We start from the raw sequence: 14,498 nt of genomic DNA, 5'->3' as shown, positions 1-14,498 counted from the left end.
ACAAAAGAAAAAACAAAAGAAAACAAAAGTTTCAATTTACACTATTTTTTTTATTTCCTTTCAATTTTATATATATATTTTTTTAATATTTTGACTTGAAATTTCAAATTGGTTAAATTCCAGACATGGCTGAGTGATGAAGTTTGCTTCCTAAGCACCAGGTCCTGGGTTCAATTCCCTTGCATAGCACCTTGGGCAAGTGTCTTCTGCTATAGCTTCAGGCTGACCAAAGCTTTGTGTGTAGATTTGGTAAATGGAAACTGAAAGAAGCCTATCATACATATATGTATATGTTTTGGAGATACGCTGTGCTTGAGAAGACCCGACAAGCCAAGTGAGACCATAGCCCATGGCCTATGCCAGTGGGTGTAATCAGCCCATTTATGAGTATCCCTCATTCATTGGACAATAAACTTTGCTTGCAAAAACCTATTGAGGCAAGTGAAATCAAAATCAAAATTGCTGACGTGGTCAGAGACAGTACCGCCTGATTGGCACTCGTGTCAGTGGAACATTAAAAGCACCATCCGAGCGTGATCGTTGCCAGGGCCGCTGATTGGTATCTGTGCCAGTGGTATATAAAAAGCATCATTCAAGCGTGATCATTGCCAGTGTCGCCTTATTGGCACATGTACCGGTGGCACGTGAAAAACAACATTTGAGCATGGTCGTTGCCAGTGCTGCCAGACTGGCTCCCATGCAGGTGGCATGTAAAAAACACCTTTTGAGTGTGCTTGTTGCCAGAACCACCTGACTGGCCCTCATGCTGGTGCCACGTAAAAGCACCTACTACACTCTTGGAGTGGTTGGCGTTAGGAAGGGCATCAAGCTGTAGAAACTTTGCCAGATCAGATTGGAGCATGGTGTAGCCTTCTGGCTTGCCAGTCCTCAGTCAAACTGTCTGACCCATGCTAGCATGGAAAGCGGACGTTAAACGATGATGATGATGATTATGATGATGATGTGCATGTGTGTGTTACTGTCTCCTTGTCTTCACTTCATGTGATTGTTGTAAGTGAGTGTCACTGTTGTGCAAGTGGTGTCTTTTGATTCCAGTTTTCTCAGGAAACATGTCTGGTCTTGGAAGAAGTATTAGCTTATCTGGAAACAGGTGAGGGTTGGTGACAGGAAAGGCATTTGGCCCTGGAATATTCACCTCAACAAATTCCATCCAACTCATGCAAGCAGGGAAAGGTGGTCATTAAAATAATGCTGCTGCTGTTGTTGTTGTTGTTAAGCAACAAGACAGGTAAGGGTGATTAGGTGATGGTCTAGGGCTTAGGGGCGGGAGACCCCAGACCTTGGAAAAAAAAAACTTTGGTTGTCTTGTTGTAGTCCAGGTCCAAATTCTTGAACGGCTGCTGCTGCTGCTGCCACCAATTGTTTGTTTTCTGTATACTTTTCCATGCTGGCATGGAACAAAGAAAGATCCTTAAAATAGAATCCTTTAGGTTGATGTCCTTTCTGGGGCCAGTGATTCCTTGTTTCCAAGTGAAGTTTTATTTATTCCTCCGGGTTTTGTCTGTTGAAGTTCTGAGCCATTGGATTTATTTTGTGGGGCAGAAATGTTATGGCTGCCCATGTGGGTGGGTGGGTGGTGGAGAGGGTCAGTGTAATGACACACACACACACACACACACACACTTATGGATACACATATACACTTACAGATACACCCATGCATATACATGTACACACACACACACATGCTTATACACACATTGACACACTTCCTCATGCACACATATACACATGCATACACACTCATGCACACACATTTACACACACACATGCACATAAACACGCATGCACACACACATGCACACACACACCATACACACCATACCAAGGTCTTCCACACAGTTTCTGATTGTGATACCTGTGTATATTGAGTATGCATGTATATGTTTATTTTTGTTTATCTTTGGTGTAACATCAAAAGATGTAAACATCTGTTAAACACAAAAAACTCAAGTGTTAGACAAGCACACCTTGTGGTATTTGCTTCACTAGCACTGTATGGTCCCTCTCTTGTTACTCCCTTATCAGAAATACAGTGATCTAAGGACCAACTTGTGGGGAATCTATACCCAAACTACCATTGTTTGCTTACAAAATGCAGGATATAAAAAACAAAAAATTAAATATCCTAGCAGCAATGGCAGGATATGAACCCTTGTCTCTTGATCCTGGTTCCCTTTTAGTTTGTCCTCCTATCTTTGGCCCTCGAAGTTCCTTTGTCTTGTATCAGTGGTTCCTGACCTGTGGTTGTCAGGCCACATGCAACCCTTGAAGCGAACGAACGCAACCATTGAGTAATGGTTTTTATTATACTTTTGTAAAGAGACCTCATTGTCAATGATAATCAGAACCCATGTGAGATGGGGGGAGGGATTAATTATCTTTTTCATTAAAAGTCTTCTCATTACAACTGCGCAATGTCATAGACTGATGTTTGTTTGAATACATGGCAGGAATTTAGTATGGTTTCAAAAAAAAAAAAAGTTCTAAAAATGTAAATAGTATCTCGCTAGTATTGAGTGGTTCTCTTATTGCAGCGGAATGCTGAATGAGTAGAATGCTTCATTGAACTCAATAAAAACATGTACTAAAGCACCAAAACATTTAAAGGAAGAATTTGTTAAAAGATTCCATGTGTTTCATAGTTATCAGACAGAAATTGATGTTTAGAATTCTTTTAATGTGTCACCAGAAGAAACTACCATTATGTATCAAATAGAAGCAATGAGAAACTGAAATCTATGTTTAACTCTTCTGTTACCATATTCTTGTAGCCTTTTGAAAATAATTAAGAATTTAGTAAAATACTTTTGTCATTTTGATTCTAGAGTCTGGAACATAAATTAATGTGAGACATTGATGGAAGGTTTTTAACTTAGTTCACTTTGAAACAGAAAGCTTCTGTCAAAGAATTTGGTGCAGTTTCAGGCAGGTTGGCATCAAAAAGATTAAAGAGAGAGTCTTGTAGAATTTTATGTATTTCTGCCTGGGAAGAATTTCCATTTTTAAACAAGTTTGCTGCTTGTATGTTTTCAATCTTTGGTAGTATTTTCATTTGTGAGCAAAACTTTTCAGAAATGAAATTAGTAAAGCATTTTAAGGTTTTCTCTAACACAAAAGCAGACATTATGAAACTTGTTGCAAAAGTTCTGTCTTAAATATTTCATTAAAATTTCTATAATTCCTTTTCTAACTCACATTTCCATTATTTATTTTAGTTGTTACAGCACCTCGTCAAATTTAGATCCTATTTCTCCATTTCTCCATTGACAAACTCTTACATTATTTGGATTATCATCGTCATCATCATCATCATTTAACGTCCGCTTTCTATGCTAGCATGGGTTGGACGATTTGACTGAGGTCTGGCAAACCAAACTCCAATCTGATCTGGAAGAGTTTCTATAGCTGGATGCCCTTCCTAACGCCAACCCCTCCGAGAGTGTAGTGGGTGCTTTTACATGCCACCGGCACGAGGGCCAGTATGGTGGAACTGGCAACGGCCATGCCCAAATTGTGCTTTTTATGTGCATACACGACAGAGTGTAAGCGCCCTGAGAGAAAAGTTGGATTTAAGAAGCATCAGATGTAGTGAGCAAAAGACCATACTTCCCCACCTCATACATGCACATCCTCGTGCACATGCACACACACACATATATACTGGCATGCATAAAAGGCGGCGAGCCGGCAGGAATGTTAGCACGCCGGGCGAAATGCTTTGCGGTATTTCGTCTGCCGTTACGTTCTGAGTTCAAATTCTGCCGAGGTCGACTGTGCCTTTCATCCTTTCGGGGTCGATAAATTAAGTACCAGTTACGCACTGGGGTCGATGTAATTGGCTTAATCCGTTTGTCTGTCCTTGTTTGTCCCCTTTAGGTTTAGCCCCTTGTGGGTAGTAAAGAAATATATACTGGCATGCATTCATATACCTACACTTATACACAAAGTTGTGAGGAAGCCTCAATATAGTTGCTTGATCTGCTGAAAATAATAGATAAATCTGCCTCAAATGTCACCCTACATTCTTCTAAAGAAATGTACTAGATTAATATAATAGATAAATATACTTGTATATACTAGAATATTCAGCTCCAGATTTCATATCCCAGAAATGAAGACAAGATGGCCATAGATAGAAAACCTAATTGGCTGACAAATGGTCATCATAAAACCCTGCATAATTAAGACCTCACTGGTTCTCTTCATTTTTCGCTGGTTGCTATACACCAGCAGACCCCATTTTAAGCTTTTTGTGTAATTCTTCCATCATCTGGTGGATATTTTAATGAGTTTGGAAGGATTTCTATAAGGAAAACCTAGGCGCAGGAGTGGCTGTGTGGTAAGTAGCTTGCTAACCAACCACATGGTTCCGGGTTCAGTCCCACTGCATGGCATCTTGGGAAAGTGTCTTCTGCTATAGCCCCGGGCCGACCAATGCCTTGTGAGTGGATTTGGTAGACGGAAACTGAAAAGAAGCCTGTCGTATATATGTATATATATATATATGTGTGTATGTGAGTGTTTGTGTGTCTGTGGTTGTCCCCCTAGCATTGCTTGACAACCGATGCTGGTGTGTTTATGTCCCTGTCACTTAGCGGTTTGGCAAAAGAGACCGATAGAATAAGTACTGGGCTTACAAAGAATAAGTCCCGGGGTCGATTTGCTCGACTAAAAGCGGTGCTCCAGCATGGCTGCAGTCAAATGACTGAAACAAGTAAAAGAGTAAAGAATAAAGAGTTATAAATTCCAATAGCTAATGTCTTCATAATAATGTAATTTACCCATGCAAACATAAAGTTAGATTGATAGAAATTTATATTATTATAGTATCAATTTTTTTAATTATTTGCAGACAGTATGTCCAGGACATAATGGAAAACGTTGTTTCAGATCTCAGAAAAAATCGTTCTTTTACATCCCTCGTCTCAGCTGTTGCTAAAGCTAAGAAAACTAAAAGAGGACTTCAGGAAACCATTGAAAAGTAAGAATTAAATTTCTGTCTTATTCACTTTGGTTCATCCACTCAAATTTGTTTGTTTTTTTGTTAGGATTGTTTCATTGTTTTCTAATGTTTTTCCTTATTAAATCCAGATCCTGGCTTTTTCTGTCTATGCTAACATTAAATGTAACAATCACGCTCTTTTATTCTTTTACTTGTTTCTGTTATTAGACTGTGGCCAAGCTGGGGCACTGCCTTGAAGAATTTTAGTCGAACAAATTGACTCCAGTACTTATTCTTTAAGCCCAATACTTACTCTATTAGTCTCTTTCGCTGAACTGCTAAGTTATGGGGACATAAACACTCCAATATAAGTTGTCAAGCTGTGGTGGGGAAAAACACACACACACACACAGGCATATATATATATATATATATATATACGATGGGCTTCTTTCAGTTTCCATCTACTAAATCCTCTCACAAGCTTTAGTCAGTTCAAGGTTATCATAGAAGACACTTGCCCATGGTGCCATGCAGTGGGACTGAACTTGGAACCATGTGGTTGGGAAGCAAACTTCTTACCGTTCAGCCATGCCCACACCATACAAGTATGATATTGACATAATACAAAGCTGTGATATTAATCAAATGTGGGTTATGGTCTTGTCACCTGCATCGTAAATCAGGTAGTTCATGAAGGAGTCATACCCAATGACTGGTGTAGCAGCATCATAGTCAACTGCCACAAAGGTACAGGTGATGTTTTAGACAGAAATAACTTCAGGGGTATCAAGTTGTTGGATCAGATGATGAAGGTCATGGAGAGGGTCATAGCCCAACTAATTAGGGAGAGAGTTAGCCTAGATGAGATGCAGCTTGGTTTTGTGCCAGGTAGAAGCACCACTGATGTTATATTTCTGGTAAGGCAACTGCAGGAGAAATACATAGCCAAAGATAAACCTCTGTTCATGGCTTTTGTTGACTTGGCGAAAGCCTTTGACAGGGTCATCTGATCCCTTATCTGGTGGTCAATGAGGAAACTGGGGATAGAGAAGTGGTTAGTAAGAGCTGCCAGGGATGCTGTCAGTAAGGTGAGGGTTGGCAACAAGTATACTGAAAAATTCCAAGTAGAAGTAGGGGTTCACCAAGGATCAGTCCTCTGCCCCTCTTATTCATTATAGTTCTCTAGACAATAACAGAGTAATTCAAGACAGGATGCTCCTGGGAGCCGAGTCACAGCCAGAACTAGAGACGAAGTTTAGGGTGTGGAAGCAAGGTCTAGAAGTGAAGGGGCTTAGGGTTAACTTGGCAAAAACCAAAGTCTTAGTAAGTAGGATGGTTGTCAAATCACAATCCCCTTCAGGTAGATGGCCCTGCTCGATCTATAGAAAAGGTGTGGGTTGAAATTCCATGCGATGTACCTGGTTAAGCTTTGGACACATAAGAGGTGCAGCAATATCCAAGGAAGGTTAACTGGGAAAATAGTTTTTGTGTGTGGCAGATGCACAGGGGCAATAAACGCTGAAGATATACAGAAAACAGATTCCATCCCATGCCAGGGGGAGAAACTAGAAGTAGTTGATAGCTTCTGCTACCTAGGTGACTAAGTCTGTAGTGTGGGTGGATGTTCTGAGTGCATAGCTGCTAGAATAAGAATAGCCTGGGCAAAGTTCAGAAAGCTCTTACCTCTGCTGGTAACAAAGGGCCTCTCGCTCAGAGTAAAAGGTAGACTGTATGATGCATGTGTGCAAACTGCCATGCTACACAGCAATGAAACATGGGCCATGAATGCTGAGGAGGTGCATAGGCTTGAAAGAATGAAGCCAATATGCTCTGATGGATGTGTAATGTCAGTGTACATACATGACAGAGTGTAAGCACACTAAGAGAAAATTTGGGCATAAGAAACATCAAATGTGGTGTGCATGAGAGGCGTCTGCACTGGTATGGTCATGTGTTACATATGAATGAAGACAGCTGTGTGAGGAAGTGCCACTCCCTAACTGTGGAAGGAACTTGTAGACAAGGTAGACCCAGGAAAACATGGGATGAGATGGTGAAGCATGACCTTCAAACATTCGGCTTCACAGAGGCAATGACAGGAGATCAGGACCTTTGGAGATATGCTGTAATTGAGAAGACCCGGCAACTAAAGTGAGATCGCAGCCACACATGTCCAGCTCTGTTCAGAATAACCCTGATGTGTTGGGTGATATGATATACTTGAGAAGACCTGTTGAGTTAAGTAAAACAATGGTTCATAGCTGGGGCCAGTGCCCCCTGACTGGCTCCTGTACCAGTGGCATGTAAAAAGCACTCCCTACACTCTCGGAGTGGTTGGCATTAGGAAGGGCATCCAGCTGTAGAAACATTGCCGAACCAGATTAGAGCCTGGTGCAGCCATTAGCTCTCCAGATGTGGCACCTTGGGCAAGTGTCTCCCACTATAGCCTCGGGCCGACCAAAGCCTTGTGAGTAGATTTGGTAGACGGAAACTGAAAGAAGCCCATTGTATATATACATATATATATATATTATATATATATATATATATATATATATATATATATATATATAATATATATATATATATATATATATATATAATATATATATATATATATATATATATGTATGTGTGTGTATATGTTTGTGTGTCTGTTTGTTCCCCCAACCGATGGTGGTTTGTTTACGTCCCCGTAACTAAGTGGTTCGGCAAAAGAGACCGATAGAATAAGTACTAGGTATCCAAAGAATAAGTCCTGGGGTCTATTTGCTCAACTAAAGGAGGTGCTCCAGCATGGCTGCAGTCAAATGACTGAAACAAGTAAAAGAGTAAAAGAGTATATGTCTATTATTGTATATATATCCACATATGTAAATGCTTATTATAGACATGTGTATGTGTGTGTGTGTTATTGTATGTATATATGTCTGCATATTTATAAATATGTATATGTGTATGTGGCGTCTGTGTAAAATAATTTCATGTTGTTACAGTATTTTCCTACGCTGCACCTCCACCCCAGTGATTTGTAACTGTTTTCCTTTTTATCAGCTCTTCAGGCCATTTCATCATTAATTAACGCTTGCCAATCAGTTTGTGACAATCTTGTCTTTGTTGTGGGGCAAATTCACTTCTAACATACAACATATGCTTGAAAGATAAAAACATATTTCATTTCTTTTAAAGACAAATAGGAACTTTGTTGAGGGAGATTTTGGCTGCTATAGTGAGGTGATTTTGATAATACCTGCATTGAAACTCTTCTGCTTAAAGTACTTTACAGAAAATTTTATGTTTGCTAAATTCTTTTCATTATCATCATCATCACCATCATCATTCAATGTCTGTTTTCCATGGTGCTCTGGGTTGGAAATTTTGACAGGAGGTGGCAAGGCTGGAGAGCTGCACCAGGCTTCTGTCATCTGTTTTGGCAAGGTTTCCATGACTGGATGCCTTTCCTAACACCAACAAGTTTACAGAGTGTACTAAGTGCTTATCATATGGCAGTGGCACAGGGGAGTTTTACATGGCACCAACACAGGCGCTTTTTATGTGGCACCAGCACAGGTGCTTTTTATGTGGCACTGGTACAGGTGCTTATGTGGCAGTGGAACAGGTGCTTTTTACATGGCACCAACACAGGTGCATTTTTATGTGGCACTGACACAGGTACATTTTATGTGACACCAATGCAGGTGCTTTTTATGTGACACAGTTGCTTACTATGTGGCATCAGTTGACCTCAGCAGGATTTGAACCCAGAGAGTAAAAACCTGAAAGAAATGCCACTATGCATTCTGTGCAATGTGATGATGGTTCTGCCACTCATTGCCTTTGCTCCATCATGACTTGTTATAAAATGGGAAGCAGGCATTTCAAAGAATCACTATAATTAACTATTAGGTGGTGGACTGGAACAAATCGGACAAAATTACCTGCACAAAACACCTGTGATTATTTAGTTATGATGCTTTATGCTCCGATTTCAAATCTCATAGATGGCAACATTATGGTTTTAGCTTTGCAAAACCAATAGAATAAAGAGTGAGTCGAGTAGAGAAGTTGATTTAATATTCCTGTATGGAATGCAAGAGATGAAAATAATTGGTATTTAATGGAACACATGATTATATACTCTCCTTCGTCTTTTTAGATTTATGGCTTGTGTCAGCACATGAAGATGAATTTTTATCCAATAATTAGAAAGAGAAAATTGTACAAAAGTGTAAAATTGAAGTGAGTTAAATTCGAGATTTAGATTTAGTGTGAAGGCATAAACTACTATGGGTCTCAAATATTAGCAATACTCGAGGCACAAGGCCTGAAATTGTGGGGGGAGGAGGGGACTGGTCAATTAGATCGGCCCCAGTGTATAACTGGTACTTATTTAATTGACCCCAAAAGGATGATTTTGGAGAGGGGGCCAGTCGATTAGATCGACCCCAGTGTATAACTGGTACTTATTTAATTGACCCCGAAAGGATGATTTTGGAGAGGGGACCAGTCAATTAGATCGGCCCCAGTTTATAACTGGTACTTATTTAATTGACCCCGAAAGGATGATTTTGGAGAGGGGGCCAGTCAATTAGATTGGCCCCAGTTTATAACTGGTACTTATTTAATTGACCCCGAAAGGAAGATTTTGGAGAGGGGGCCAGTCGATTAATCGATCTGTTACTTATTTAATTGGCCCCAAAAGAATGATTTTGGGGAGGATGATTTGATTAAATTGACACCGGTGTGTAACTGGTACTTATTTAATTGACCCCAAAAGGATGAAAGGCAAAATCGACCTTGGTGGAATTTGAACTCAGAACATAAGGACAGATGAAATACCGCAAAGTATTTCATCCGGTGTGCTAACGATTCTGCCAGCTTGCCACCTTTGGATCTCAAATATTATTAATATTCTTAGGAAAGACATATTTATTACAACTTGATATTCTATAAAGCTGAATTGTAAAAGAATACATGTATGCACAAACATGTGTACATAATGTATGTGCACACATGTATGCATACAATGCACACATGCATGCATGCATGCATACAGATGTATGTGTACACACATGTGGACACACTTGCATACATGCACATGAATGCACACATGTGCATGTGCACATATACACAAGCACACATGCATGCACACACACTTACACTCATACACACATGCGTGTGCACACACACATGCACACACATACACTCATACACACATGTGCACACACACATGCACACACATACACTCATACACACGTGTCTGCACACACACACATACATGACATGCACACACATACATGACATGCACACACATACACTCACACACACACGTGCACACACACATATACACACACACCTGTCTTAGCATCATGTTTCTGTAAAGTCCATTTGTTTTTTTTACCTGCCAAAAATGTTACACTCTCACACACACACGTGCACACATACACTCACACACATACACGTGCACACACATATACTCACATACACTCACACACACACACACCTGTCTTAGTATCATGTTTCTACAAAGACCATTTGTTTTTTTTTTTACCTGCCAAAAATGTCTTCCCTCAATAGAAACTCAAAACAACTAAAAACTTTGAAATCCAACAAATTTTCTTTCTTTCGTTTTCTTATTTGCTTTGCAAGATTCTTTATGTGAATTCGTGTGTTGAAGCATATTTTATTGTGTCTAGGGAGAGTCATTCTCTTCTAATGCCTTATTAATTTTTCTTTCAATTTTGTACAAAAAAAAAATCCTTCACTTTAAAAGAAAAAAATTGTTTTATTTGTATTTTCAAAATTACAAAAATAGATATTTCTATCTTTGTGGAAATTTTTCAAATATTCAACATTTATTTAAAATTTAAAAAGCTCCAATAAATATGTGTGTGTGTGGTGTGTGTGTGTGTGTGTGTGTGTGTGTGTGTGTGTGTGTGTGTGTGTGTTCTTTTATTCTTTTACTTGTTTAAGTCCTTTGACTGCGGCCATGCTGGAGCACTGCCTTTAGTTGAGCCAAACCGTCCAACCCATGCCAGCATGGAAAACAGACATTAAACAATGAAGTTGATGATGATTTTACTGGGGAAGGCCAATTTATGGGGTTACCCTGGGTTTCCCATCCATAAAGGCTTTAACTTTATGGTGTATCGTCAGATCCACAGACACCCACACACACACATGCACATATATATATATATACTCTCTCTCTTTACTCTTTTACTTGTTTCAGTCATTTGATTGCGGCCATGCTGGAGCACTGCCTTTAATCGAGCAACTCGACCCCGGGACATATTCTTTTGTAAGCCCAGTACTTATTCTATTGGTCTCTTTTGCCGAACCGCTAAGTAACGGGGACATAAACACACCAGCATCGGTTGTCAAGCAATGCTAGGGGGACAAACACAGACACACAAACACACGCATGCATATATATATACATATATACGACGGGCTTCTTTCAGTTTCCGTCTACCAAATCCACTCACAAGGCTTTGGTCGGCCCGAGCCTATAGTAGAAGACACTTGCCCAAGGTGCCATGCAGTGGGACTGAACCTGGAACCATGTGGTTGGTAAACAAGCTACTTACCACACAGCCACTCCTGTATATATATATATATATATATATATATATATATGCTGGAGCCTGGTGTAGCCTCCTGGCTTCCCAGATCCCAGTCAAACCGTCCAACCCATGCCAGCATGGAAAACGGATGTTAAACAAGGATTATGATGATGATGATGATGATTTTACTGGGGAAGGCCGATTTATGGGGTTACCCTGGGTTTCCCATCCATAAAGGGTTTAACTTTATGGTGTATCGTCAGATCCACAGACACCCACACACACACACACACACATGCACATATATATATATATATTGGAGCCTGGTGCAGCCTCCTGGCTTCCCAGATCCCACTCAAACCGTCCAACCCATGCCAGCATGGAAAAAGGATGTTAAACGTTGATGATGATGATGATGATATATATATATATTAAAATCAAATTATACTTATAGTTATTTGGTTTTTATTTTTGAACTTTATATTAACAACAAATAGATCCAATCCTATTTTTCTCTTTTCTCTTTGTATTCCATCCAATTCTGAATATGAACTGATAAGCAAATATGAAACCAACCGTAGCATCTTGGTGTTATTTTGCACAACAGAAAGCCTCCTTGCTGTCTGCTGGCAATAGTAAAGGCTGGGGGTGGGGCAGGAATTTGATTAACGACTTTCCAGAAGTAATTAGATATGCTGCTGCTGTTGATGTTGTTGTTGTTGTTGTTGTTAAGCAACAAGACGAGTAAGGGTGATTAGGTGATGGTCTAGGGCTTAGAGGCGGGAGACCCCAGACCTTGGAAAGAAAAAAAAAAACTTTGGTTGTCTTGATGTAGTCGAGGGCTCTTCGTTGACGCCCGACACCACTGGGAGGTGACCCTCGAAGTCGCTGGAAATGGAGATCTCCAGGTCCAAATTCTTGAACGGCTGCTGCTGCTGCTGTTGATGTCATTGCTGTTACTGTTATTCATCTTTGATCCAACAGATGTCAAAGATGGAACGTGAATCTAGAATGCCCCAAAGCCAGATCTTTTCCTTGTTTATTTGCAGCTGAGAGTTGGGTCATTTCACCAGATGTCTGTGATGGTAGTGAATTACAGACAGCATTCACGCAGTGCCTCTCCGATATGTATTCTGTCAAGGGCTCAAAGACAGTCTAGTGGAATAACCAATGTTCTTTTGTGGTTTGGTCAAAAGTGGAGATTGCGGACTAGGTTCAAATCCCTGCAACAGAATGGACTTTATTAAAACTTCTAAAGAGAGCAATGGATTAAGTCTACCTTCCTGAAACAGATTCAGTCGTTATGATGCATCATCACCATCACCACCACCACCACCATCATCATCAACATCATTATCAACATCATCATCATCATCATCATCGTCATCACCACCACCACCATCATCATCAACATCATCATCATCATCATCATCATCATCATCATCACCATCACCACCACCACCACCACCAGCACCACCATCATTATCAACATCATCAACATCATCATCATCAACATCATCAACATCATCATCATCATCAACATCATCATCAACATCATCATCATCATCATCATCATCATCATCATCTAACATGTGTTTTCCACGCTAGCAAGGTTCTATAGCCAAATGCCCTTCCTAACGCCAGCCACTTTACAGAGAGTGTTTTGGGTGCATTTTATGTGGCATGGGTGCAGGTGCTTTTTAATGTGGCACAAAAGGGATGGATTTTATGTGGCCCAAGTGTGGGTGTTTCTTACATGGTTCCAGCAGAGGTGCTTTTTATGTGGCATCCACCAGAATGGTTTCTACAGATTTCATGTGCCAAATTTTCCGTTACAAGCCTTAGATGAGCCTAAGTCTGCAACAGAAGCCACTGATTACCCTTGGTGTCATACAGTGGTATTGAACATGGAGCTGTGTGATTGGTAAGCAAACTTCTTAACCACACAGTTGTGCCTCCACCCATACATGTGCCTCCACCCATACACTTGCAATGGGTTTGAACCTAGGACTTGCAAGCTACTACGTGCATGCTGTATCCAGTTGGCCATTTTTATTTCTTTGACACTTAAGAATGAATTCATTGTGACTGAATGGCCAAATATTCAAAATTAAAACTTTCTCCCAGTCTCTGCCTGTTTCTTCTCTTTCCTGTCTGTCTGTTTGTCTTCATGTTAATTTGTCTACCCAGGCTTGAATGTAAACTGAGAACGCGAGCGGATCTACGTCACAGAGAGTCTATTGTTGATGTACGACTGTTGAGCAAGAGAACAGGTTCGCACTGTCGAAAGTTACAGTTAAATGGAATCGTGTTTTGGTAATGTTTCTGTTTACTCTTGATGACACCATGAAAAGAATCACTTACGAGGAATTGGTAAATGGTCAAAAAAATACACAAAACAAAAAAGAATATCAAGATGAGACAAAATAACTGCCTTCATGTCACACTGATATATCAGCTCATGATTTATTAATTCAACACACACACACACACACACACACACAAATTAATGAACTACAAACTTGTAGTTTATATGTGTATATATCAATACAGTCCAACCCATACCAGTGTGGAAAATGGACATTAAATGATGACGATGAGGATAACTATATGCGTGCGTGTGTGTGTGTGTAGTTGGATGTTTGTATTTATAAACAAGGAGAAAAGTACATAAGGTAGGGTGTATATGTTTTCAACAATCAATCAAGTCCTGATGTACTGTTGACTAATCATATTTTGATGCAATTATGAATATTCTGACTTTGCTGCCATGCTGTTCCTTTACTTTTATAATTTGGACAATCATTGACATAAAATCCAGAGTTACAATTTGAGTTTCAGCTCAATAATAATAATAATAATAATAATAAGAGGCAGTTTTTTAAGGGCTTAGGAGGAAATACAAAAGATAACACACCTCATGAAGCAGGAGAAACCCGCCAATTTTGGAATAACATCTAGGG

The 14,498-nt window shown here is 39.9% G+C and overlaps 1 protein-coding gene across 2 annotated transcripts in view; it reads left to right on the top strand.

Annotated features, from left to right (window-relative positions):
• The window catches only part of LOC115214338 (dynein regulatory complex protein 9-like), a 200,535-nt gene that overhangs the window by 73,321 nt on the left and 112,716 nt on the right, over positions 1–14,498 (top strand). For both annotated transcript variants that reach the window (XM_029783521.2, XM_036505078.1), the window contains one exon: positions 4,877–5,005. In XM_029783521.2, coding sequence (XP_029639381.1) covers positions 4,877–5,005 — 129 coding nt within the window. The remainder of the gene's footprint in view (positions 1–4,876; positions 5,006–14,498) is intronic.

This window comes from Octopus sinensis, linkage group LG7, assembly GCF_006345805.1.
Source record: "Octopus sinensis linkage group LG7, ASM634580v1, whole genome shotgun sequence".
Taxonomy (NCBI): domain Eukaryota; kingdom Metazoa; phylum Mollusca; class Cephalopoda; order Octopoda; family Octopodidae; genus Octopus; species Octopus sinensis.
The sequence above is the reverse complement of the archived record's forward strand: the minus strand, read 5'-3'. Positions and strand labels throughout refer to the sequence as shown.